Source organism: Diplotaxodon limnothrissa, linkage group LG4 (genome assembly GCF_057381915.1).
Source record: "Diplotaxodon limnothrissa isolate DT_005_m linkage group LG4, D_limnothrissa_male_GT1.1, whole genome shotgun sequence".
Classification (NCBI taxonomy): Eukaryota; Metazoa; Chordata; class Actinopteri; order Cichliformes; family Cichlidae; genus Diplotaxodon; species Diplotaxodon limnothrissa.
The window spans coordinates 12,162,802-12,188,611 of record NC_140599.1 but is presented as its reverse complement, the minus strand read 5'-3'; the positions used below and the strand labels follow the sequence as shown (position 1 = coordinate 12,188,611).

General features: G+C 40.1%; 2 protein-coding genes across 2 annotated transcripts; one reads left to right on the top strand and one right to left on the bottom strand.

Moving 5' to 3' along the window:
* The first annotated feature begins 303 nt into the window (after positions 1–303).
* On the top strand, positions 304–11,718 carry pdgfbb (platelet derived growth factor subunit Bb). The gene is made up of 8 exons (XM_085352200.1): positions 304–1,076; positions 6,236–6,332; positions 7,112–7,168; positions 8,155–8,348; positions 8,462–8,650; positions 8,844–9,645; positions 10,129–10,288; positions 10,390–11,718. Exons 1-7 carry the CDS (start codon positions 1,011–1,013, stop codon positions 10,269–10,271), a joined length of 1,548 nt encoding a protein of 515 aa, XP_085208326.1. The 5' UTR covers positions 304–1,010; the 3' UTR covers positions 10,272–10,288; positions 10,390–11,718.
* Positions 11,719–17,725: 6,007 nt separating this feature from the next.
* On the bottom strand, positions 17,726–25,163 carry csf2rb (colony stimulating factor 2 receptor subunit beta). Its single transcript, XM_085352199.1, has 15 exons — positions 25,131–25,163; positions 23,450–23,646; positions 22,975–23,092; positions 22,695–22,873; positions 22,450–22,604; positions 21,803–21,947; positions 21,439–21,571; positions 21,161–21,315; positions 20,305–20,438; positions 19,961–20,141; positions 19,750–19,843; positions 19,547–19,613; positions 19,338–19,417; positions 18,943–19,105; positions 17,726–18,190 (listed from the first exon to the last, which is right to left on the bottom strand). The coding sequence occupies exons 2-15, from the start codon at positions 23,553–23,555 to the stop codon at positions 17,762–17,764; spliced, it is 2,139 nt and encodes a 712-aa protein (XP_085208325.1). The 5' UTR covers positions 23,556–23,646; positions 25,131–25,163; the 3' UTR covers positions 17,726–17,761.
* Between the last annotated feature and the right edge of the window lie 647 nt (positions 25,164–25,810).

Here is a 25,810-nt window from a genome sequence, read left to right as displayed (position 1 = left end):
TAAATGTACTCAGTTACTTTGGTTGCTTTCTACAGTTAATGAAGTTTTAAGGTGCGTTGTAAAGATTCATGTGAGGAAGGAGGAAAAATGGCCCAGCCTTACAAATATCTGCATAAATGATTCATGGCTGAGGAAATATTCCTCAGAGTGGGTGCTGCCAGGCAGCTGTTAGTGGACAAATTTGGCTTGCATCGACTTTTCTTCGGACAGGGGGCAGCAGAGATACCGCACACTCGTGAAAATCTGCTCTCCCCTTCACCACCACCAACAACACGGCTGCGTAATCAGTCAGGTCCAGGGGCTGAGACGCACCGAGCCACACAGCGGTTTGCTTGTTGATAAGACTCCTTGGAAGAAGAGAACCGCAAACTATCTTCCTGCGACGTTATTTCTGCCTCTAAGCTGGACTTTTGGGACGCGTTACGGTTAAAGAGGAAAAGACTCTTGACTGTCGGGAAATGAAAATTCAAATGGATTTGTAATTTATTGCTTTTTTTTAAAAAAAAGAAATTAATTTGGGACACACTTGGAATTATTTTGACTTTGCTTCCTTTCTAAATCTCTTGGATATTTTTTTTTAAAAAAGTATTTTTCTAAAGTGTAGACTTTAATTGCTTGGAAATTTCTTTTGCTAAAATGGTCTTATTCTTTTCATCTGAGCTTTCAGCCAAAAACGGACACTTCAGCGCATCAAGGTGAACTTAACTGAGTGAACTAAACCGGACTTTGAAGAGTGAACTAAAAGTAGGAGGCTTACTGTCGCTCTCAATTTTTTTTTATATATTTCGAGGGGAACTTGGAAAAAAAGGTTTGGTGCAAGCTGAGCGGATTCTTCTTCATCTTTTGGGAACACCTCTGCTGTGGGACCGCGGTGTGGACGGACGCTCGCACGCGCGCGCAGTCTCGCAGGGCGAGCCGCTGTCCCCCCGCGCGCAGTGCTGAGGAGAGAGGCTCTCTCGCGCTTCCATAAATGCCCGGTCCGTCGAAGAGGCTCGAGGCTGGGCAGCAAGATGAGCTCGTGGGTACAGCTGCTGCTCGCGTTACTAGCGGTGTGTCTGCGGTTTGGCGTGGCCGAGGTGAGTTCAAATCAAAGTTCTAGAAACCTCTTCGGACACTTAAGAGGGATTAGTGGTCCCTCTGAAATTAGAGCACTATAAAAACAAATGTACCAACGAGTGAAGTCGCAAGGTTTATCTAAAAGTTTACGGCAGGATATAAAACACAACAGTGTTGTGGAGTCTTTATTTATTTATTTATTTTTGAATAGTAGTTTAAATGTATATAATACTCGAAGCATATAAATATATTAATGGGCCTATATGCGGTAGCCTACTGTATATTTTCTGGCTAACATTGGGCTCTGACTCTTGTAGTCTGTTTTTTTTTTTTTTAATTTTGAGTAAGCATATCACTCCAACTACAATGCACATGCTGTTAAAACTGTGTCATTATTTTTTAAGCTCATGTCCGCCTTTAAAAAAACAGCCAAACAAAAAACCTCCAACTTCAGACTCAGTCTTTCTCTTACTGCTTCTCTTCATACAGAAGATAACTGTTATTCCTCCCCATTAACTGGCGTTATGAATGGATGCCCAGGGGCAGACACATGCAGGGGTCAACCTCTGTGGGTGATGTGCAAGGAAACGGGCGCTGCCATGATAGGCTCATTTACAGCTGGATGCTTCACCACGTGGTGAAGTGATGCATTTACAGATGCTGCTGTTCCAGATATTAAAGGCAGCCGGTGCATTCAAACATACATTAACACCATCCTACAGAGACCACATTTGTTGTTTCTGTACTTTTTTGTGTGACTTTTGTTTTTATGATTATATGTTGCTTCCTTTTTTAATCAACACCTTCTTTTCTCTTGCACCATGTTCTCTGCCAAAACAGTGTTTTAGAAACAGGTGAAAATCAGCCAACAACAGTGAATATATAAAGGCAGAAAAGATGGATAAAATCTGGTGAAGTCAAGCAGGAAGACTAAACTTAACCACGGGTCTCATCTAGGTCAAGACTCACTTGACCTAGACAACAATATTATGTTCATTTTAGAACAAATCCTGTCCACTTTTCCTTCGCTGATATGAAGTCTGATTTTATCAGTCTTCTGCTTCTATGCAGATTTCATCTGTGTTTCTGACCCAGGCAATTCATGTCATGTCAATGGGGTTAAAGCACAAATAGTTAACAAGTCAATCGTGGGAAGTGAAAGCTTAAACAATGTTTTTACAAAAGCAAGAAAAAAGGCATAACTGATTGAGTTAGTTTTCTGCCATAGAACTGATGTGTTGGTATAGTTTGTTCCCAGAATAACTTATTCAATTTCAATTCAGTTTTACTTGCATATCGCCAAATCATAATAATAGTCTACTCAAGGAGCTTTATATTGTAAAGTTTTAAGACCCCACTATAATAAAGAGAAGCCCCCAGCAATCAGACAACTACCTGTGAACAGGCACTTGGTGACAATGAGAAGGAAAAACTCCCTTTTAACAAGAAGAAACCTCCAGTGTAACCAAATAAGGGGAGGGGGGGCATCTGCCGTGACAGATTGGGGGTGAGGGGAGGAAGACTGGACAAAAGACACACTGTGGAAGAGAGCCAGAGATTAATATTAACTAATGATTTAATGCAGAGGGCTGTATAAACACATAGAGGTTAGGTTAAAAAGGTGAGCAAAGAAGAAACGCTCGGCCCATCACTGGGAAGCCCCTGGCAGCCTAAACCTATTGCAGCGTAACTAAGGGAGGATTCGGGGTCACCTGATCCACCCCTAAATATGTGCTTTGTCAAAAGGGAAAGTTTTTGATAAAGAGAGTGTCTGTCTCTTGAATCCAAACTGGGAGCTGGTTACACAGAAGAGGGGCCTGAAAGCTGAAGGCTTTGCCTCCCATTTTACTTTTAAACACTCTAGGAACCACAATTAAGCCCACAGTGTGAGAGTGAAGTGCTGTATTAGAGTAATACAGTACTATGTGGTCTTAAAGACAAGATGGGGCCTGGTTATTCAAGACATTGTATGTGGTAAGAAGGATTTAACAGGGAGCCAATGAAAGAAGCCCATATGGGAGAGGTATACTTTCTCCTGTCAGGACTCTCTTTTCAAAGAACTTATGCACATGTCTGTAAAAAGAAAATAAGTTACAAACACAATAGCTTTGCAAATGCTGAACTGCAGTATATCTTTATCGTGTAAAGCCCCTAAATCTTTAAACATTCATTTTATTGCTTCATTTTCCTTCTTTCATCCACTCGTGTACATATAAGTAATCTTCCATCATTATCACTGCCTCACATAAAAGTACATTTTAAATGTATATTTAAAGATGACGGTTGACTTTCCTGTCGTCAAGCTGTCTTTCCATTTCACTGCCTCTGCAGGCACCACATGTAAAAGAAGACTTTGACAGTATTTTTGAAGGAGAAAGTCACAAAAGGCTTTGAAGGTATACAACCTGGAAATTCCCCACGTGTGATTTTAAAGTTTATGGCACGGCAGCTGGGGAAATAATAGAGACTGTATGTTCAATTATGGTCTTTGTTAAAAGAACTTCACCAGAAAAAAATCTGCTGGTATATAAAGTGGTTGTCACGTATAAAGCTGTAATGATCATATGCACCTAGCCAAGGACCACCAGAACGGAATTTAGTTTTAGCTAAATTGTATCAGGCCCCTTTCCAAGTGCTGATGCCAATTATGACAGTGGAATTAATTAAACTCACAGTTTCTGGCACATGCCCATATTGAGCATGTGTCAGCATACTTTCAGGGACTACATGTGAAACCTCACACATGTGCTATAGCTGCTGCTGCTGCTTCGCCGGCAGCAAACTCGACCCTCTAATTATGTACAATTAGATGTTCCCTCTCGTCCTCTGCCCACTGCAGCCGCTGCCTGTACCTGGCATTCTTCAATGTGTCCATGAGTTCTCCAGGGGATGGGGAGTTTCTTCAGGTGATAAATACTGCAGTATGTCAAGTCTTGTGTTTTTTTCCTGCCATAATTAGCAGAAAAAAGGGAGAAAACATACCTGAATAGTTCAGGTATAACACAGTTTGGCAGGAGTGGTCTTTTGTGTTGTAGATTAGCAGCTGTCAAAAACAAATGCTTTGTCAGCAGAAGCTAATTATTCCAAACAGGCTAACTACTGCAGACTAGCTACAGCTGGATTTTGAGATAGTTTAATCTTTTCTTTAAGAAACGTTAGCTTTTTATCCTTTTTCAGAATGAATAAGGTGCTGCTGTAGGTATTAAAATGACATTCAGCTCTATATTATTATTATTTTTATGCTTCTGCCTGCAGGAAATATGAAATGCACCTATAAAAAACGCTTTTCTTAACCTTGATAATTCACCTTCATGCCATAGGTGCTCATTAATCATTATCAGAGTGTGTTTACATAGTCTGCCAGTCCAGTTTGCATCTGTTTACATCTGCTTTGTTTATCAGAACTGAAATGTTTATTTAATATTTCCTGCTTAGACACAAATTGTCATGACAGCAGGCACCACCGTGAACAAAAGCACACGTCCTATAATTAACATCAGACACAATTAGCCAAGCAGGCAGCTTTGCTCCATTGGCAAAAGGAGGAAATAATCATGACGACTCCTCAGGGGCATCGGCAGCTCCGCAGCAGAGATGCGAGTGTAATACAGCAGGCATTTCCCTGCTGTATTATTTGACTGTCTGAAAATCTGAGCAACAATGGGGGAATGTCAGTGGCAAACAGTATGGGCAGGGTGAGAATACTCGTGCATGAATGGCCGTTTCCTTTTTCTAAAACCTGCATCCCGCTGGGATTCATTATTTTCTTCAGACCTTAAATTAATCAGTATTAAAACTAAAGTTTATTTCCAGATGGCTTTGTGTAACATTTACTGAACTGAACATGGTTCACTTAATGCCCGACGCATTTGCTCTTTTGGTCATTTTCATCGGTTCCATTCTAGCGTGAGACTCCAAAGCAAGTGAACCACATTTACAGCGCTGAAATCAATGCAAGGAAGTGCCTCGACCCACGGCTGATCCTCGTCCGTTTCAGCCCAGCTTTAATTCATCTATTATTCCTCCTTTTTTTCAGATGCGCCTCCCTTCTCTCATCCTCTCTGTATCACTCCTTCCCCCACTTCCTGACTCCTTCCTTGCTCCTTTGACCCCTAAATGTTAGCAGATGAGAAGACACAACGCCAATAGTCATTCACCGTGCTCTTAGTGACCATTGTGTGTCCGCTTTGGTTAATTCTCCCCCCCCCCCCCTCCTTAGCTGTCTCTTACCCATTAATGACTAGAGGGGTTAAATTCATGGACTCACAATGTGGGACTGTTTTTGGTTTTATGGTTTAATACTATAGAAATATTTGCCCAGATCCACCGTTTTCCTAGAAAAAAACAGCTCCATATTCCTGTTTCTGTGTCCTGGTCATAACATTGAACTGTGTGGTGAATTACCTTTCTATGAGTACACAGTAAGAGTAATAATGTAGCAGAGAAGTGTTTAAAAGCCCAGTCAATGTTTTTGAGATTTTATACATGAATACAGTTTATACATGCATCAGTTTAATCACATAGGAGCGACTATGTGTACCACCAAACAACTTCAGTGGTTCTACGTCTACTGCAGGGATCGAAGACCATTTTCCCCTCATTTGGTGTTTTGGTGATGGGGGAGGAAACCCCATATAACATGTTGCTCTAAATTCTAGGTGTTCAAGTGAGCTGCAAATTGGAGACTGCGAATGTCCAAGGATGTCTTCATAAATATCAAATCATTCGGTGACTGTGATGGGTGGGGAAAGTGGGCACCCTGAAATTTATGATGTTTTATCATAGGATGAAGGCAATCACTGAGAACTGTGCTAATATGTGTCTCTCAAACCATGCCAGCATGCAAGCAGCTAAACAGAGTAACCAGATGCCCTCATTGTAGGGGTCAAAGGTTCAGCTGTATTTTTAATTTATTGTGCATAATGATCTCTGTTTCACATAACTGTAGATTTTGAGTGATAGCACATCCATGTTCTCAATCTGGTGTTTGGATTTTTGCTTTGGTAACTTTGGCAACAGTTTCCCCAGATCAGATGTTACAGATGTGGAAAAATCTCATCAGTAGCCAGGTGTGCCGGTGATGATATGTCTCAATGTCGTCTTCTTCTGTGTTTTTTTTTAATCTCACAAACTATCCAGAACAGTGCATCTTAAGGTCTCTTATATATCTGTGTTTCAGGAGGACGCTCTGCCTGCAGCCCTGGTGGAGCTGGTTAGAAACAGCCCCATCTCCTCAATAGAGGACCTTCAGATGCTGCTGTTCTCTGACTCCGTAGGTAAAGACCAGAGCTTTCTAATATTATTACTGATACATGCTTTGAAGCCAGAGTCCAAGTTGCTGTCTGCAATTTTACTCCAGCCTTAGTGACGTCGTAAATTGAATACCATTTTCACACAACCAGATTAAGCTCCCCTAAAACATTTTTTTATTCTGTTCACAAACCCCAGTCATCCAGTGCAACCCAAAGCCCTTTTTAAAATATCTGTAGCTCTTCCCTAAACATGTATTGACATTAAAGTAAAAAAATGCTACTCTTACATTGTTGTTGTCACAATGAGAAGTGGTTTTCTTAACACATTAGCACAGATTAAAGTTGGTTTGAGAAAGCTGAGGTTATGTTGCACTTTCAAAATAAAGAACAAAATGTTGCGCAATTAAGAAAAAAACACATATTTCCTATTACAACAGAAATACAGTAATAAGTGGTAATTATTGCATTTTTTTACACTAATTGAAATAAGGAACCACACCTGTAATAAAACATACATCGGTGTACATGACGACAGAAACACACAGAAGATTTATTAGATTTATAAAAGTGTAACAACTGGTTGCCCTCGGACTGGGTCTCTTATTTTGTGACTCAAATGTGACATCGGCTATGCCCCCATCCTCCTCCCCGCTCTTTTGACACAAGCTCGTGTTTTATCTCTCCACATACAGAGGGCGCTAAAAGCCCTTGGATTATATATATGACGCCCCATGCAAAAAAAATGAAATGCTCATGATTTGTCTGGGACATAAGTCAAATGCTGTTTTTTGTTTCTGTTTCAGATGAGGAAGACGAGACTTCTGCAGCCAATGGAGGTCACAGACTACCAAGGAGCCTTGGTGAGCCCTTAACCCCCCCACAAAACTTCAGCCAAACTTCCTTTTTATTCCCATCAATATATTTTAGAAGATATTTTTTTGTATTTGAGATGTGAATGTATTGTGAATGCCTGAAACCCAGCCTCTGTAATTGACATTTGCCTTTGGTCTTTATCTTTTGACTTATTTGAGCTACCCTACTAAGTCCTAATGTGCTTAATAGAGGACATCTTGGCCTCTTCAATCATGCCTCACGTGTTTGGGTGTCCTCTTTAGCTCCAAAGAGGCAGAAAATCACAAAAAAGTTACACTGGTAGATAATTTTCTCCTCAGTTCTCAAGAGGTTATGACAAAAAGACTTATTATCTGTATGTGGCTCTTCAGATCTTCACAGAAATTCTTCCTAGTGTGGATAAATGTTACTCTGTTCATATTCATACAAGATGAATAGAAGGTTTTAGTGCCGCCATGCAGATTTTCCTCGTGAATGTAACAGTACTCAATCCTCATTAGTAGAGGAGTCCCTTCCTTGAGTGTTCAGTCAAGTTTCCTGTGAAGTGATTAATGTGACAAGTATGGTTTCAATGATACGGTTAAAACCCTTCCCATTAAGTGTTTTTTTTTTCATTATTATGATAAAGCAGATATCTGAGTTACTTGTCATTAATCACTAACCGTCTGGTTGACTGAGAGACACTAATGGGCCTATGCTAATCTTTGCCTTTTGATGAGAAGAAGCTCTAGCATATTTTCTTCTTTGAAGCTTCGTGCTTCAGGTCTACAAGCTGCTGAAGTGCTAATACTCAGTACTGACAGGTGATCAGACAGGAGCTTGTGTTTTACTATCGCATAAACAGACATGAAAACAAGGTAGTCTTACTAGAGTGGATGAATGAGCAAGCTGGAAAAAAAGAAAAAATGAATTTAGTGCTGGATGGATGTTTGAAATACTAATTTAACACCACTTCTGCCCTAATACTCATGTTCACTTGTGTCTCATGGCTCAGATGCCCAGCCGGCCCAGCAGGCTCTGTGTAAAGTTCGAACAGAAGTGGTTGAGGTCACAAGGGCAATGTTGGACCGGAGCAATGCTAACTTCCTGCTATGGCCACCCTGTGTTGAGGTGCAGCGCTGCTCTGGCTGCTGCAACACTAAAAGCTTGCAGTGTGTTCCTGTTGTCACACACAAAAGATACTTGCAGGTAAATAACATCACACAGAGCTACATACACATACATGTATACACACGCACATCCGTTAGTGCTGTTCTCAGAATTGTTTCCTGTTCCTCCCATCTTATTCTCAAACTCCGTAGGTTATGAAGGTCGAGTACATCAACAAGAAACCCACTTATGCTAAAGCAGTGGTGTCAGTTGTGGATCACGTGGAGTGCAGATGTCAGACTGCTCCTCGTCCTCCACCACACAAGAAGAAATCCTCTCGCAGGCAGCACGGCTACCTGCATCGAAACCAGACGCATAGCCAAGGTCATGCACACGAACAGGTGGACAGAAACTCTGCTTACTATCATTATTTTTCAGAATTAACACTTACTTTTGCCTCTTTGTCATAACAGTGCAAAGCAATAGAATTTTTATTTCCAAGCATGACTGTGTTGTAGCCTGTGCACTGCAGTGCATGTATAGCTGTAGATAAAATAAAAGTAAAATGAATTTTGTTTCTTTTTTTCTGACAAGGTTAAGGTGCATTCCAAGGATGAGCTTCATCAGTTGGATGAGCTCAAACAGAACCAGAGGGCCCACCTGGAGGATCTCCTGAAGCAGCAATGGAGCCCCAGAGGAGACACCTTCACTCAGCCCGGAGAAGGATACAGTCTTGCTGGGGAGGGCACTTCTCGTTCTGGAGAAGTCGTTCTCTTTGCTCCACACTGGGCTCATAACATCAGCAAGCTGGTTGAGGCTAAAGAAACTGAGAATGTGGAGAGGAAGGATGGTGTGGTCTCAGATGCCAACAAAACTGCCTCCTCAGTGGATACAGCTGGAACTAAGGTGAAGAACAAGTTGGTAGAAGGTGGGAACGGGTTGCACATCAAAGTTAACGAGGAGAACAAAGAGACACAAACACACAGCCCATTGTGGCAAGAAGACAAAGGCAAATACCCAAAGATTCACACAAGTGGATTCTCTCAGCATGTTACTCCTGAAACAAATTTCAGCCCTACCGAGGAAACCGTCACTGACACAGTTAGGGGCAGGTTCCGACCTACCAAAGAACCGAACCCGGAACCCCGTGAGCTGGCGCGACAAAGAGAAAACGAGACTCCAGAGGAGGAGAGGATATTACAGATTGCGGAAGCCAAACTGGAGGAGGAGAGAAAAGAACTTCTGCTTCTCCATAAAAAGTTGGACGAAGAAAAGGAAATACTGAGACAGCAGCAGATGAAGCGAGGAGAGGAAGAAAGGCAGAAAGAAAAGGAGACAGTCAGTCGGCACCTACATGGTAAACATCATCCCAGTCACCAAACAACTCAGAAACCAGGTAACAGAGATTATTAAATGTTTTTTTAAACAGTGCAGAATTAAGTAAATTGTTCAATTAACTAAAACAGTGTGTTTAAATTACTTAAGAGTATATTTTATCACAAGATTGTATGTAGAGTCAGGACCACTTCAGTCAAAAAAGATATTTCCATTTGCAGTAATTCATATTTATGTTATGGTTCAGTTGTGGGACTGTCCCATAGTTCATGCACACATGTGGAAAGCATGAGGCCCCCTCCCTGTGCATACATTTAAAGCAAAAGGCTGATTGCTTTTTAAGTAAGACACAGCATGTAAAGGAAAAGCTCGGATGAAGTTGGGTTGCAAAGCAGCCTACAGATTGCCAGCAACTGAGTAAACAATCAAAGTGAGCTGGCACTGACATCAGCTGATCTGCTGAGTTCGACTGAAGCCTGTTCAAGCCAATGTTATGCACAGCTTTTGTAATTTTCTCTTACACTCTTTGTTTTCCATCTTACAGAGACAACAACATCGACAACTACCACAAAAAAGCCATTGGCTCCTACGGCCCCCAGACTCCCAACTCGACCACAAAAAACAAAAAGGATGAGGAAGAATCGCAGACGGATTAGTAAAGCAGCCATGAGAGCAATGCTGATGTAGAACTAAAAGAAACCCAGGTTAGTTCATAGAATATATAAAACAAAACAAAACAAAAAACAATTATAATTCTGCTTTATGTTTCTTATTGTAATCCCATCTTCCTGTATTTCTACCACAGGGACACAAAGAGAACATGGTGCATTTTGTGGATAACCCAGAGAAGACCCAAATGGACTCCCTTTGTACAAGTATTTATTCATTTGTCAGTAACCTGCTCGTCCTGTGAGATCTCAGTAACACTACTAATGACTGTCTGGTGAACCTCTACCTATACTGGGAGTAACAGAGGAGGGGGAAACAAGAAAATGGAGTGTAAAGAAAAGGTGGACCTTCTCCAGAGAATGCTTGCTTCTTTGACAGTTGATGGTATGAAGCAACAAGTGGCACCCAAAGACTGATGAACTGTGTGCAAGCACTGTGCCTGTGGGGAAATGAAACTGCATTGCTGTAGAACTGTATAAAATAGTGCAATTTCAAAAGTTTCCTTGGAACCTTGTCTTGATATCAGCAGACAGAAACTGCACTTAAATGTTGACAGAACCAAGTGTATAAGGAGTTTGTTGCTGAAAGCCTGGATTGTTTGATAACCACAGTCAGATTAGAATAAGGAGTATATCTGGTGTAAAAATTAACCAAAAAAAGCCTAACTTAGCTGTTTTTCTAATTGGATAATATAATAACAGAGATTATTATATCGTCAACACACTGCAGGAGCAGAAGAATTTCCATGTGTGATATCAATTATTAGCTCATTAAAAATGATGGTCTCTCTCAAACCGTATTTAATTTTATGTAACTCATTGCAAACACTGGAATTACACTTATATGGGTATAGAAAAAATATAGTTTTGCATTAATGAGGTTTCCTTGTCTCAAAGTATTGTCACGGGTGAAACAAGAATTGGCTTGTGACCTGACTGTGTGCTGTGTTTCTTATTTATTTGTTGCTACTGTTACTACTCTCTATAAAAAATACTGCAAACAACATGTGGCTGAGATAGAGTCTGAAAAAAAAGATTCATTGTGTCATAATAACTGTGAGGTTTAAACAAAGGGACAGAACATAAAAAAACTAATCCTGTCAGTTTACCCCAGTATCCTGTTCAGCTTCAGTGTCAAATAGTGCGTGCATGTTTGTTTTGTATGCCTGTGTGGTTCAGTATGTGTTTCTGCTCACATCTATATTCTTTATTTGAGTTTTTTTCCTTTCATACAGAAATGTCTCTCCCCCACCAGATATGTTTTGGTGCAAGCAGTCACATTCATTTTAAAGTCCTAACCCCAGAGTGTATTTCTGTAGGGAGCCTACAACACATTATATTTGATTTCATTTACAGGCAACTAAAAGAGTGAAAACCAGTAACTCAAGGGTTAGCTATTAAAACAAGAAAACTAAGATAAACTTTACAAATGTTGTTGTTTTTATGACCTTTCTGTTTCCCTTAATAACAGCATGTAGAAACACACTGATGCTATTTTGTGTCTGATAATTTAGAGTCAGAACATTTTAAGTTATTGAAAAAAGGCTTGTATGTATGTTCCTTATACCATCTGACAACTGTTACTTTTAAAAAAAAAAGTGTTTTCTTACCTGATCTGGTGAAAAAAAGAGAATGTTTGTGATAACTTTGCCACATAATGCTATTTTCATATGGGTATAAGAAGCTAATGTGCTTGAAACTTCTTTGTATGTGTTTTTATTCCCTTTCATTAATTCAAGGCAGTTAAGCCCAGTGCTACATGCTTAAATGATCGTGTTTCCTCCAAATACTAAGCGGGTACCATTTCTTTTCATCATGTTTAGCATCTTAATTTAGCATATCAGCACATGAAATTACTAAAAATTACTAAACCATAGACTACTTGCTATAATGTCACTTTGACCTTTCATTTTATGGCCATCACCATTTTGGCCCTTTGGAGCCTGGAGACTGGTCAGACAGTTGGCTGGTTATCAGTTAGCAATAGCTTGGTTAGCAATATGCATAGCCTGAATGTTTTTGGCACAGGTTCCTGATAATAAGCAGTAAGTGACATACAAGTAAATGCAAAAAAGCATTTAAAAATTGCATTATAAAGGACAAAAAGACAACTCAAACAGCGGCTACAGTTAGCTGAAGTGAAGCCTCGCAGACGGCTAGCAACATAGTTAGCTCTCACCTCAGTATTTAATAAGCTATAACTTTGAGGCCCAATGAGTCAGTTATGAAGAAAGAAAATGCAGACCAAAACCTTTTATCTAAATTGAGCTATAAACTTGTTTTGTACATGTTTGGGCTCATCTTTCAGTTCAACAAACTGCAGTTTTAGTCATTTTACGCTAGCTTCATTTTGTTGTCAAAAAAATGACATAGCATTAATCAGGAGTATCATCAGTTTAGCCACCCAGTAAAGCATGGATAGTTTAAATATTGACTGGATGATGGTGATAGATGAAAAGAAAATAGATCATATTATTTGGTTTGGACCTGAGTGCTGAGACTGTGAGACTATCCTCATTCATGTGGGATTTTAAGGCTGGATACAGAAATGTTCATAAACTTATCACTTTAGTTTATTTTTTATATATGTAGCTGAGCTGTTTAACCTAAAACACCCCCAACTCTTCAGAGGCATCATTTCCACCTTACCTTGTATATTTAGAAATGTACAGTGGGGTTTGTAAAGTGTGAGAGGAAGAAAGGGGAAAAAAAAGCAAGAGAAGAAAATGTGGGGGTTGATGTACTGTAGGTGAACTCTGGCACACACTCTCTCTGTAGTTTGTTTTTCACAATTACCCATTTGACTCTTGGCTGCAAAAACTCCCCAACTCAGCAGCCAGCTGCACTGGTATGTTTGTGAATTATCGAGCCAATAAGTCATCACGGCTCCTGTCATCATATCAGTCATACAAGGAATTACTTGACATAATAAATACTAATGTCCTGAATAGTATAGGGTTAAAGGGATTATTTGAATGTGGCTGCGAGTGCATATAAATAAGACCTTGTCGTTTTGCCTTAATCTGCATAAATCACTACGCTGGATCTCATATTATTGCGCCTGTAAAAAATGACAGTTATGTAAGGGTTTGCTCTGTATCTCCATATGTGATTCAGTGATTCGTGCATTACTTCCAGCCCCCCTCTATAACACCGTCAATCTTGCACAGGCATACTATTCCTAAACAGCAGGCCATCTCCAAATTCAGCATTGAGGTGGGATGCCTGTTTTTCCATGGGTGTCCACCCAGCTCCCCAACCCCCCGCAGCCTTCAAACAAAAACAGGCGAGAGTCGTGCACTGAGGCTTGTTGACTGCGACAAACACACACACAGGCAGTGCTCATGCTCATTCACATACATAGAGGGGTCAGCCACCGTAGCAGAGTGGGAGTGTCTCTGAGGGACAGGGACTAAAGGCACGGGACTGCTCATAGCTGACTGACTGACCTTAAAGGACATTATGGCTTGTTAGGTCTCAACAACACAATTACCTAACCAGCACACAGCCACTGGAACTAATAAATGAACAATCATGACCCAAAAACCTGACAAATGCTTCAATGCAAATTAAACACATCATGATCCAAATTTTGACCATCCTGTTTCATAATGCTAGTTATGTCAGGATTCAGAGCTGCTTTGGCTGTAAGTTAGCGCTCTGATAGACTTGGGAGATTGACAGAAAAACACATGCTGAAACTATAGTGGTTCAGTAGGGTTATAGTTCACAAAGTCTGGGTAAATTTAGTGAATTTGTGACCCTCATAAGGTTAGTGCATGTGAAATCAGGCACTCAAACATGTGGGGACCTTTGGGAGAGTGCAACCATGCAGAACTAGCTGCAGCTCTAATCTTATTTACATCCACCTGGCCAACTAGGGCTAGGATTATGATTGAATTTGTTTTAGCCATATGCTAAATACATATATTTACAGAAACTAGGCGATATTAAGTTTTCAATAAAGTCTTCATTTTTTCCTTTAAAAGCATTAAAAGTTCCATTTGGTTGCTCCAAACAAGGGAAAATTGTGTAAAAAGTTAAAATCCTTTTGAGATATTCTTTTACTCGCACTCATTCATCATCTAGATTGCAAATATGGAGACTTAAGTAAGACTGACAAAACCTATCTTAATGTCCAGGCTGCTTTGAAAGACATGTCATAAGTATGTGTGCTCCGGTATGGCTCAGATTCCCCAATGCACAGTAGTAAGGAAACAGGAGGCCTTTGAACAGGAGGTTACACAAGCATCCGTGTGGCGCCACGCACCCCCTACACCTTCCAGCACTTTTATTTTCCTGTTTTTATGTACGACAAAGGACAGGGACATGCCGTACACAGATGACCACACAAATACCCCCGTCATTAAGCAGTCTGGTCTTTCCATCAAAACATACCTTGGTGCTTTATCTCGACCACTTTCCATTTCTCCTTAATATGAATGTGTCCGTCACTCACTCCCTGGCCTCAGAACAATAGGCCCGTGACGACGACCGTGAGACCAAGGAATGTGTCTGCTTTTTGGGGCATAGTATTTGGAAAAGCCTGGAATGTTGGGAAAACACATCAAACACCTTCCCCTCACCTTCCACGGACACATTGCAGGTCAAATAAATGAGTGTGTAAGCATAACATAAGCATCATTTCTCAGTTAGCTAATGTCAAACTGATCCTCAATCTCATCAGGCAGGAAGTTGTACCTAACGATGGGTTGAAAACACAGGAAGTTGATATCAGCATGCCTGGAATTCCACCATTGTGTTTTTTCTGCATAGAGAACAGAGTGACAATCTTATAGTTCACTAACACTGAGACAAATCACTGATCACCGAAGCACAATATCTTCACGAGGTGACTCTGATACAGTTATGTTGCATAGCGACCTAAAACATGCATGCATACCACAGACTCTGTGTATTACACACACACACACACTCACACCTGCTTTCAGAAACTAGCAGCCCCTGAAAACTCTCTGCAGTCCTGTCAGGCCAAACAGATGGGAAAATAAACAGAGCAATAAATTAGATAACGCTGTGAAACTGTGTGTGATCCTCCCAACACCGGTGTGTGAGGTTAAGAAATACAGTCACCACGCAGACACGCAGACACGCACATACACACAAACACACAAACACAATCTGTTCCAATTTACAAAACCATTTTCAGCAAAACACGATAAATACAAACGAATTATCTTTGTCTCTGTGTACGTGGATGCTTCTGTGCATTAAAAAAACAGGCAAGGAATATGAAAGTGTTAAAATGCAAATGATCACAACTACAATTATGCTGCACAACATTTCATTTCTTTTAAACCTGAACTTAAAATTTGTAGGGGGGTTTTCCTATAAAACACAAATAAACACAATGCCAGCCTACATTTGCTTTGGTCATACCTCTGTATGTTTGCTCAGTAACAGTACTGCACTAACAATGGCTGGACTATAAATGGTACTTTCACACTTAGCTGAAAAAAAAAATCAACCACAAAACCTTAAAAAAAGCCATGCTATATTAAGAAAAGGTAGCTGCACACCTACTCCTAGCTTTTAAAAAACTACATTGTAAAGAATTTTCCTCACCTTGTTTTTATGGGCCACATTTGATCTCATTAATGGACAGGTAAGTTTGCCTGCCTCAATGCAAAACACAAGTACACCTTGTATAAGCCAGTTGCAATGTTTGTCATTATATTTGGGCCACACAACACTAATCTCAACAATTGTTGAGTTAGCTATTGAGTAAGTTAACAAATGCCCCAAATAGCCTAAACTGAACCTATATTTAATGCTATAATGCTTAAGTGCTATAAAATTGCTCAACAGGAATCCAGAATTACTAGTATTGCATGCGAATGAATTTAACTACAAAATAAGGACAACCTGAAGAAGGATTATCAGCGCTTTGGCTACAGAGATGCAGCTTATGATTGGAGAAAGCAGAGAGACATGCACCGCAAAGAACACTGTCCCCACACTGAAACACACTGGTCTGAGAATTATGCAGACTCAGTTCGTCTTGAACTGGAAATCTCATCACAGTTGAATGAATCCAGTGGACAACTACAAAGTTTTTTATAGTCTAGTTTTGACCAGCTGCCATAATAAAGCATGCACTTCAATGCATCAGTGTTTTCAGTATATTAGCCGTACTCATAATGGTACATCAGTAATAGTAACATCTTACTTTTGATATTTCTTTGCATCTTCACTGTGTCAAACTGTCTTCTACCTTAAGGACCTTCGGTCACATCTTCATTATATTGAATTTAAGACAGAAACCCAGCAAAAATATAATATTCTTTTAATTACAGCTGACAGCAGTTTACACAAGTTTATTTCCTTCAGCATAAAGATCATCCACAGACAGAGTGCATTTATAATATATATATATTACATAGTTTGGCAGCCCAACGTTTCTTATTTTCTGTTCTTTTGTATTTACAGGCAGAGTTGTGCTCCTTCACCTTTGATTGCCATTACCTACATTAAAATAGACTTTATGTGTTTAGATTTACGTCTCTGTGCCTTTGCTGACGTCAGTTCTAAACTAAAACCTTTGCACACGGCACTGGTTATGCTTATCTTAGCACAATCAGCACATCACAATGCAGATGACATGTTCTACACACCTTTGGCAACACTTAGGCTCCAACACTGACAACAAGGTCTCAACTCAGACACCTCTGTGCAAAACACGCATATTGTACATGACCACAGTGAATGTTACAGTTGGCAAACGTACAGCACACACTGTTTCCATGATGTTAAGTTCACATAGTTGCGTCCCTTCAGCTGTGAAGGCAACAAGGAATTAGAGGAAGTAATAAAAGAAGACTAAATTTCAACTGAGTTCTTAGAGTCTGCGGCTAAATGTGCACATCCTGCGTGAAAGGCTGTCATTACGCTGAAAGATTACACAGGCAAGTAAAATGATGGTGCCATGCATTTGAAAAGATGGTGCAACGCTTAGACACAGGCAGAACAAAAATTGAATGCATTGAGAATCACGAAAGCTGTTTTGCATGGCTGCTTTTTGGATTACGTTTGGATTACATACCATCCCCGTCTATGCCAGGAAATTATCTAAAAAAGTTCAAAGAACAGGCTTAGTTTGCTTCCCATAATATTGCATTCTATCCCTCATAAGCTTATAGACCACCTACAAAATTTGGCTCACTATTGCCCTCAAATGGTGAGACACTAAACTACACTTCAGTATATTTGATTTTTCTTTGGATACTCTTCCTGACACAACTCCAGAGTCATTTGCATTTCCTTCTGGGATCAAAACTGAGATCTTTCGCCTTTTCTATAAGCCACTACACTATGGAGCCACTTTGTCAGTTAAGATTAAAAACAGGCACAAAGCTTCTCAAAAATGCTAGAAGGAATTTTTTTTCACATTGAAGCATCAGTAACTCAGAATAAAGTGAAAAGTTTATGCAAAAAGAAAGTTGTTTCGTGTGCAGAGAAAGTGATAGGTCCTCTTTTGATAAAATCTTCCTATGAATTATGCAGGCTAGCGCGTTGCTCTTGCATGAAGGCTGTGGGGAGGTGGCAGTACCCTGACGCCTGTACGGTGGCCCCTTCAGGCCAGTGGGTGAAAGGTCCTGGCGTGTATTCTGGCGGTTTGCCCCCAACGGTGGGCTCGCTAAAGCCAGGCTTGATGTCCGAGTTAACGAGCCATGGTGTTGGATCATTGCACCTCTGGTCCTGCTCAGCACTGTCACACCAGTGTGTGCTCGTGTTTTCATCACAGTGGGACATGAGGTCCTGTGTGGATCTGGAGTTGCTGTGTCTGGGCAGACACACATAGCCTTCGCCGAAAAGAGTGAAATTTACAGGAGAAGGCGATGCAGAGTCATCTGACGGGGTTTCTGTGTCCATCTCTTCATCCTTGACACTCACTGACTCGGGGGCTGGCTCCGGCGACTGTCAGATAAGAAACAGTGCTGTTTAGTCTTCAATCAAATGCCTTAATTTTTCTTTTCTTTCTATCTTTACCAGTGATGTTTGCTCATTTATGGTTTGCTATACATAGATTCAAGTAACACAGTTTTATTTGACACATTCATGAAGGGCACAGTTTGGTGTTTTTCTACGAATCTACATCTTCACTTTCTGTTTCGATGAAACGGCTGGTACAACTTTCATCTCTGTGAATTAAGCGGCCAAAAATCTTAGCACAAACACCGGAATCAGTGGGAAACTGCTAACCTGGCACTTCCCAGCACCGCTATAGGTGACATTCTGTTTTGTGTGTCTGTTCTGGAAAAAATAAAAACAAAGTGCCAGAACTGCATGCTGTGCTTTTACTGATGCAACAACTGCTGCAGTTAAAACTCAAAGGTTCAGGCTATCAGTCGTTAAACCAGTGGGCAATGTCACAGTGGCTATATCTAGTTCATATATAGCTTACAGGGATGTTTTTTTAATAGGACCAGAGACTTTCTATCATTGCACCTAATTAAGAAATTATCTAAAATTCTAGACAATATAGTGTGTAAAGTGTGTTCTTCTCATCTAACTATTAGCAAGAAAACTATTAAGTAAAGTTGTCCATACAGTATGTGGATATGCAAAATTGATTAAGGCTAGTTTAATATAAATTGAGTTTCATGTTTTTGGTTTTCAGGCTCTGGACACATGACAAATGACTTGGTTAGAGTTTCTGAGCAGCTGACCCGACAGAGGATGTATGGCCCGGTGAAGCTTATCGCAGAAGTGTCAGAGACGTTAACCTCCTCAGTAGGAGAGGGCAGGTTATCACAGCTCCAGCAACCCTCATCCTGATCCAGGCACTTTTTTTCTGTGTCCTTGGTCGGCCACAGCGAAGCTTGTGATGAGCTACAGGGGAAGAAAATAAGAATTTTATTGATTTATGTAACAGCTCGTCATTTTGCAATTCACTTTCTGGGAGCTACGCCCAGTGATTGGTGACATTCAGGAGCACTGAACGGTCTGTCTGTGTGAGTTATCTAAGGGAACAGCTATAGAGTATCACTGATGCTGAAAGTGTTTTCTTTTACTAAAAAAAAATGTGCAGACCTCCGGACAGGTCAAGTGTGAAACATATTACCATGTAGATAAGACGTCCAGTTGTTGCACTTTGCAAATATACAGCTTTTCAGTCTGCGTAAGGGTCCGACTGCCGGGGGACTGGATCGCAAATAGATGTAGAGAAAAAAGGAAACACATTTACATATAAAAACAGCAAGTGTGCAACATTTATATAAAGATAAAGAAGTAGCAAAAAAAACAGCAAACTGTAAACTGAACAAGTCTTACCATCAACTCTGACAGGATTTTGCTTTTTCCTGGAGAAGGAACTGAGTCCACCCACCCAATTACATTCCTAGTGGTTAAAATTTATGCAAATAGGGTTAATTTATCATTTAAAAAAATCATTCTTATGAAATTAGAACATAATAAATGCATTATTTATACTTTTGATGGCAGTAGTTAATTTTTGCTTTACACAAAGAATGTACCTTCGACAAGCTGGAATAGTGCGGTACAGAATGAGGAAGACTAGAGCCACTGCTACAGTGATAAGTATATAGATCCAGGTTGTGGGGGACCAGACTGTTGGTGCGGAAAACAGAATTAATGATCGTGTTATTGGGGGAATGACATGAATCATGATATGCTTCTTTTTTTTAAGTTTTAAGCTTAAACATATTGAAAGTAAAGCCCACAAACCTTCATTAGTGGTCCACTCCACAGGATCCGTCCATTCTGATGGGGTTCCTTTATACTCTGAACCTGATCCAGGGACAACCAATGACCTAACTTTGACCTGGTAATCCTGGAGTGGGGCTAAACATTTTCCAAGGATGGTCCAAGAACTTAAATCCCTTACTTCCAGTAGCGTAGAAGAATTCTAAAAAAACCCCAATAAATAATATATATATGTACCTGATTTTTTGTTATTTTTTTCAGTTACGTCACCTTTAAATTAGTACGTCTTTTATAGTTAATGGGAATGAATTCCAATGCAATTATCAAGATTAAAAAAAACAAACACTGATAGTAAGGCTTCTTACCTCATCTTGTTTCCTGTAATAAAGGACCTGATAATACAGGCCGTGTTTTTGACTCTTGTTTGGTTCGGTCCATTTCACGATCCAGTTATTGTCTTCTTCCCTCACATTTACATGCTGTGGGGGGTTGGGACGAACTGTGGAATAAGAGCAATGCAGAGAAGTTCGTTTATAGCTAAAGTTATTGTGGAAAGTTTTATGCATATTTAACAGCTGTGTGTGGTATCGCTTTTGCCTTGTGATTTAGTGTCAGCACTCGTTTATCTTGCCAAGTGGGGACTTTAATCTTACTGCCCACCAACCTGTAAGGACTTGTATTACTGTAAAGACTAAAATTAGCCCATGCTAATTTTTTAGGGTATTATTAAATTTTAGGGTAAAATTAGATTTTAGATTTCACGTCTGAGCCATTAGGCATTCATTCTTAAGCTCATTGGTTAACTTTAGGGAATGCATTATGCCAATAAATAAGCCCCACAGGGTGTAGTTACTGTGTGTGTGTGTGTGTGTGTGTGTGTGTGTGTGTGTGTGTGTGCTTGTTTGTTTTGTCATGACAGACTGTAGTGGAAAGTACCAAAAGGGGTCTTAAGCATCTATCTATCTATCTATCTATCTATCTATCTATCTATCTATCTATCTATCTATCTATCTATATACATACATATATATTGGGTACACAGTCTATTGGGTACGGCATGGGTGCAATAGTGCTATTTAAACAGTAGGTGGGGCTACTCAATCAAGACCCTTTTTTCTAAGCGCTCCTTGAGTGTGGATTTGGAATTTAGAAGAACAAGAATTATTCCCAGGTTGGAGCACCCGACCAGAATGCTGTAGCTCCAGTCACATGGTTACTCACTGTTTTGGTAGAGTTTAAAACTCTTGGCACTGTGTGTTGGCTGGAGGTTCAGCTGCAGATGTTCTGGGTCTGTGACAGACAGTGTGCAGCTGTACCTCAGCATCATCCTGGTGAGGTCAGAAGTGACTGCTGGGTTCAAACAACATCTCTCAAACCTGAAAGCAGAGGTTGAAAGCAGAGGAAATGACACGAACGGTCTGACAAATGGATGGACGAATGATGAAGGTGCATTTTTCATTTCCAGCCAGGTGGTGTTGCCAGCGTCACGCTCAACTTACGGCGCACTCTCATTGTGTCGACAGGCCAGCTGGTAGGTAATGATGTGAGCCAGCTCTCTGCTCACTTCCCAGCTACATGTTACCTCCTTCTCTCCGTCCAGTACACAATGCAAAGTGGGAAGCTGCCCAAAGTCTGTGGCCCAAGAGAGAAAAAAAGAGCTAATAACAACAGCTGCAAAGCCCCAGACTTATCTCTAACCAATAAAATTGGACAGAGGGAGAAGATTAGAAATGTGAGGAAAGCAAATAAGAGTGTGGGTCTCCTTAAGAAGGAAAAGGCACTACTTGTGCAAAATTATTCAATATATTAAACATGCCAACCAATTTATTCAGAGCTGAAGTTGAACCGATTTCTTTAATTTACCTTCTTTAGTGTGCCAGGTCACCACAGGACTCCAGTCACTCCACAGGCCCATGCTGGCCCAGGCCCTCACTCTGGCTTCATACCTGTGACCTGGACGCAACAGCTGCCTCTCAAGTGTCATACTGGTGTTTGTGACATTCACAGTCTGCAAAGAGAATCAGGTGTTGTGAGTGGCTTATGGAATATTTATTTGTTGACATTTATTCAAGGTTAAAAAAGTATTTGGATCAGCTACTGAGTTCTATGTGCATCCTTATTTTATTTTCCAGGTTTTTAGCTACCTAGAATGTAAATGTATGTTTGCGTTATTTGTTTAAATCCAAACTGTGAATGTGTTAGTATGCTTATGTTTGAATTCAGAACCTCCCCAGGTGTATCCTAATCTGTTTTTTCTATTTCTTTAAAGCTGCCAGGCTTCTGACTCGAGGGTCTCGTAGGTTTGAAGCTTTCCTGTGAGAGGAAATCTAAAATGTGATTTATATGCATCAGGTCACTGGTTTCATTATTATTGCTAAATATATTGCAAGGAAGTATGAAGAGTGTTAAATGCTACCTCGGTTTCTATTTTCGACCTTTCAGTTAAACTGACGTGCTACAAAGATGAGGCATTTTCAATCCAGTTATGAGCTTGCATGCGCGATGCTTACCACCCAGTTGTCCTCTCTGTGCGTCTTATAGCTGAGCTGATAGGTGAGGTTTTTGTTCAGGGATGAGGAGGGAGGGTAGGGGCTGGACCAAATGAGCTTTCGGCCACCATCAGCTGCATCGTGCGTGGAGAGATTCGCTGGTGGGAGTGCTTTCACTGTAAAAATGCAAACGCGCACAACATCCCTGAGTGTTTAGTTTCACTTGAATGCTAAAGGAAGCACAACAGAATGAATGTTAAACTCACGGTGCTGTAAAAGATGAAGAGTCTTGTGCTGGACAGAGGAGGAGGAGAGACAAGTCTTGTTTTGGAGGAAGAAGGCGGTGTGTTTTAAGCCGATGCCAAATGCATTGGCTTTATATCTACAGCGGACATCCCTGTGCTTAGTTGCATCTCTAGGATCAAATGGCTCACACTTCACCTCCCTGCAAGGACATGAACACAGTTATTCCTTGAAAAAGGCGTCCCATGTATCTTTTTTTTCTGTTTGCTTCTTCACGTCTTTTGTCCCTTTTTTTTTTTTTACCTTCCAGATCCTGTATCGACCCAGAGCTCCAACTGTGTGTTTATGTGTTGCCTCCACTTGCAGTGGACAAGGGACATGTAGTTATTATGGCATTGTAATGATTCCAGTATTGAAGACACTGAGCAGAAAAAGAAAAGCATTTTAGGTAATCGGGCAGTCGCTTTGTTGTATTCCTGTAATCTTTAGTCATCTTCAACTCAAAATGATTATAATTATATAAAAAAAAAAAACAGTTAAGATATTCTTACACTTCACCTTTCATAACAAAATACATTTCATATGACAGTTAGCCTTTTTTGCTTTACTTTTCCTCAGAACCTTTATCAGATTTTAGGTGCTTATGGCACGATTTGCATGAAAAACTATTATAAGCTAAATATGCAAAAGTCACTGTATTTTAAAATGAAAGTACAATAAAAATGAAAAACAATTAAAAATGTAGTTGTTTGAAGGATTACACCGGGCATATATTTACCATTTTGTGAGTTGTTGATCTCCTGGATTACACAACGATCTGAACCGGAGAAAAGAGCCAGCTTAGGAAGCTTTGCCAAAAGCAGAAGCCAGAAGAGAGGCACCATTATTGCGCCCAGTGAGGGCAAGGTGGCCCTTTTGTTATGAGCTGCCCTCACGAAACTTGCCCAACTGCTTTTACTGATATCATCAAGAAGTCTGAAGACAAGTCGGAGCAGAGGGCAGTGTGCGAGGCAGAAAGAGAGAGAGAGAGAGGGGAGAAGAATTAGTTCATTTACTAGAAACAATGAACAAATGAGTCATGACCACACTACGAGCATTCTTCCGCTTTGAGTGTCTGCTTGTTGTGGGATGTCACCACACATCCGCCTCTCTCTTATCTCTTTTTCTCACATGTGATAGACGCAGATAAAAAGAAATAAACACACTGGGGATCACACACCGCCACACATATGTATGGTTAAGTTGTGTGCGTATGTGTGGGTGTTTGTATATGTGTATGTGTATGAGTGAGGGGTGGTGGTGGGCATTTTCTTTTTGTTTTAAATGTCTGTTTTTTATGTTTTAAAGATATGTAAACACCGTACAATGACTAAATGTAAAAAACACAAAATAAAAAAATCAATTTTTTTACCCACATTGCAAGAAGAAAATCAATTGATTCATGTTGCGTCCACTTTTTTGACAATGTAAAAACAGTAAAACCTTGTACATTTTTGACAAATAAATGCAAATTAAATCAAAATGGCATTTTGTGAAATGCATTTGTCATTTTTTTTAATTGATCCCTCAACATGTTTAAATAAAATTTGATGTACAATCATAAAAAACGTGAATGCAACCTGAAATGGTAATAAAGTTACAGAAAGATGAGGGAAAAAAAGACTTCAGTACATTGTTTTAGAATATCAACGGGGGATTTTAAGGGTCACTCAGGCATTACTTCTGCCTTTAGAGCTGCTGTTTACAGTAGAAGGTTGGGGGAACCCCCGTTCAGGAGAATGTGGGAATCCAGTATTCACTCTGAAACTAAACAACCTTGTCAACCTGTTATTGTCAGAGGTGCAGTAGGCCACACTGTAGAAGTGGAAACCATCAGTTGAGTTGAAATCAAAGACAGAATGATTTTCAGAAAATAGCACAAGTAAAAAATGTAAATGTAAAAAAAAAAAAAAAAAAAAACCAAAACAAAAAACCCCACAGCACCTGGAAACACCTGTATGTTACTGTATTAAGCTATTTTTTTCATTTTGTACACTCACTGTATTTTCTGGGCGATATTTTAAGCGTTCATAAAGAGAAGTGCGCATGTTTCTGAAGAGTCTCAGCCAATTTCTCATCTGATTGTGAAAATTCTGAGCAAATCAAAGGAGAAGAAGTCACAGGATGACATATGCTGGGAATTCATGTCCGCTTTCATGAGCTCAACACATTTTAAAATGAGCTCTGATGAAGCCCAAAAAGCAAACCTGTGTATTTGACTTTTGTGGATTTTTATCATTATTTCTCAATAGGGCTGATGCTCACACATCAGAGGTCATTAACTTTTAAAATAATATAGCAACATGATTTTCTAGCTGTGAAAAAGTAGCACTTGTGAGAGGCAAGCATTCACCCCTTTCCTAGCTCACCCATGATCTCCAACACAGTGCAAGGGTGTATAAAATAAATGGCTCACTTACCTACCATAGATTGTGAAGGCTGTTTTTCCTTTGTCCTTCTCTCACTGTGGCTTCCTTCTAGTCAGCCAGCCGAGAAGTCTGTGGGAGTTTCCTCTGTGACGAGTTCAATTTCCCCTTTTCTGTCCACAGTAGCATTTAATGTCACCTTCACGTCAAATGCATAATCAGCTGTTTTAAATGACAAGCTCTAAAAACATGCTGTCGGATTGCAACACTTCTTGCGAAAAAAGCCTAAGTGCAGAAGGAAGACGCAGTGGAGGCTTTTGGTTTAGTTTAGAAGTTTATGAAATTCAGAAATGACAAGTATGATTCATGTTTTTGTTTCCGAGGACACAGAAAACATTAAAAACTGTTCTAATGAGTAAGCAAGTCACAATAATAAGTAAGAAATAAGTAAGTTTCTGGCAACAAATTTCTGGCTTACGTGTAAAACGGTAATTATTTCAGGATGGCGAAAGTTATCACAAAACAAAGTAAAAATCTTGACAGTACATATTCTGGTTTTGCGATAAGGCCTTATCAAGATCTGCCAGCCAACGTTTAAGCAGTTAACCAACCACATCCCTTCAGATAATGGCAAATTTTTATTTATGTGGCTTTACCACAGGCTCCTGAAACCTCCGCCTCTCAGTATCACATTCGGGATACACCACATATTTACGTCCTAAAGCCATCAGCAC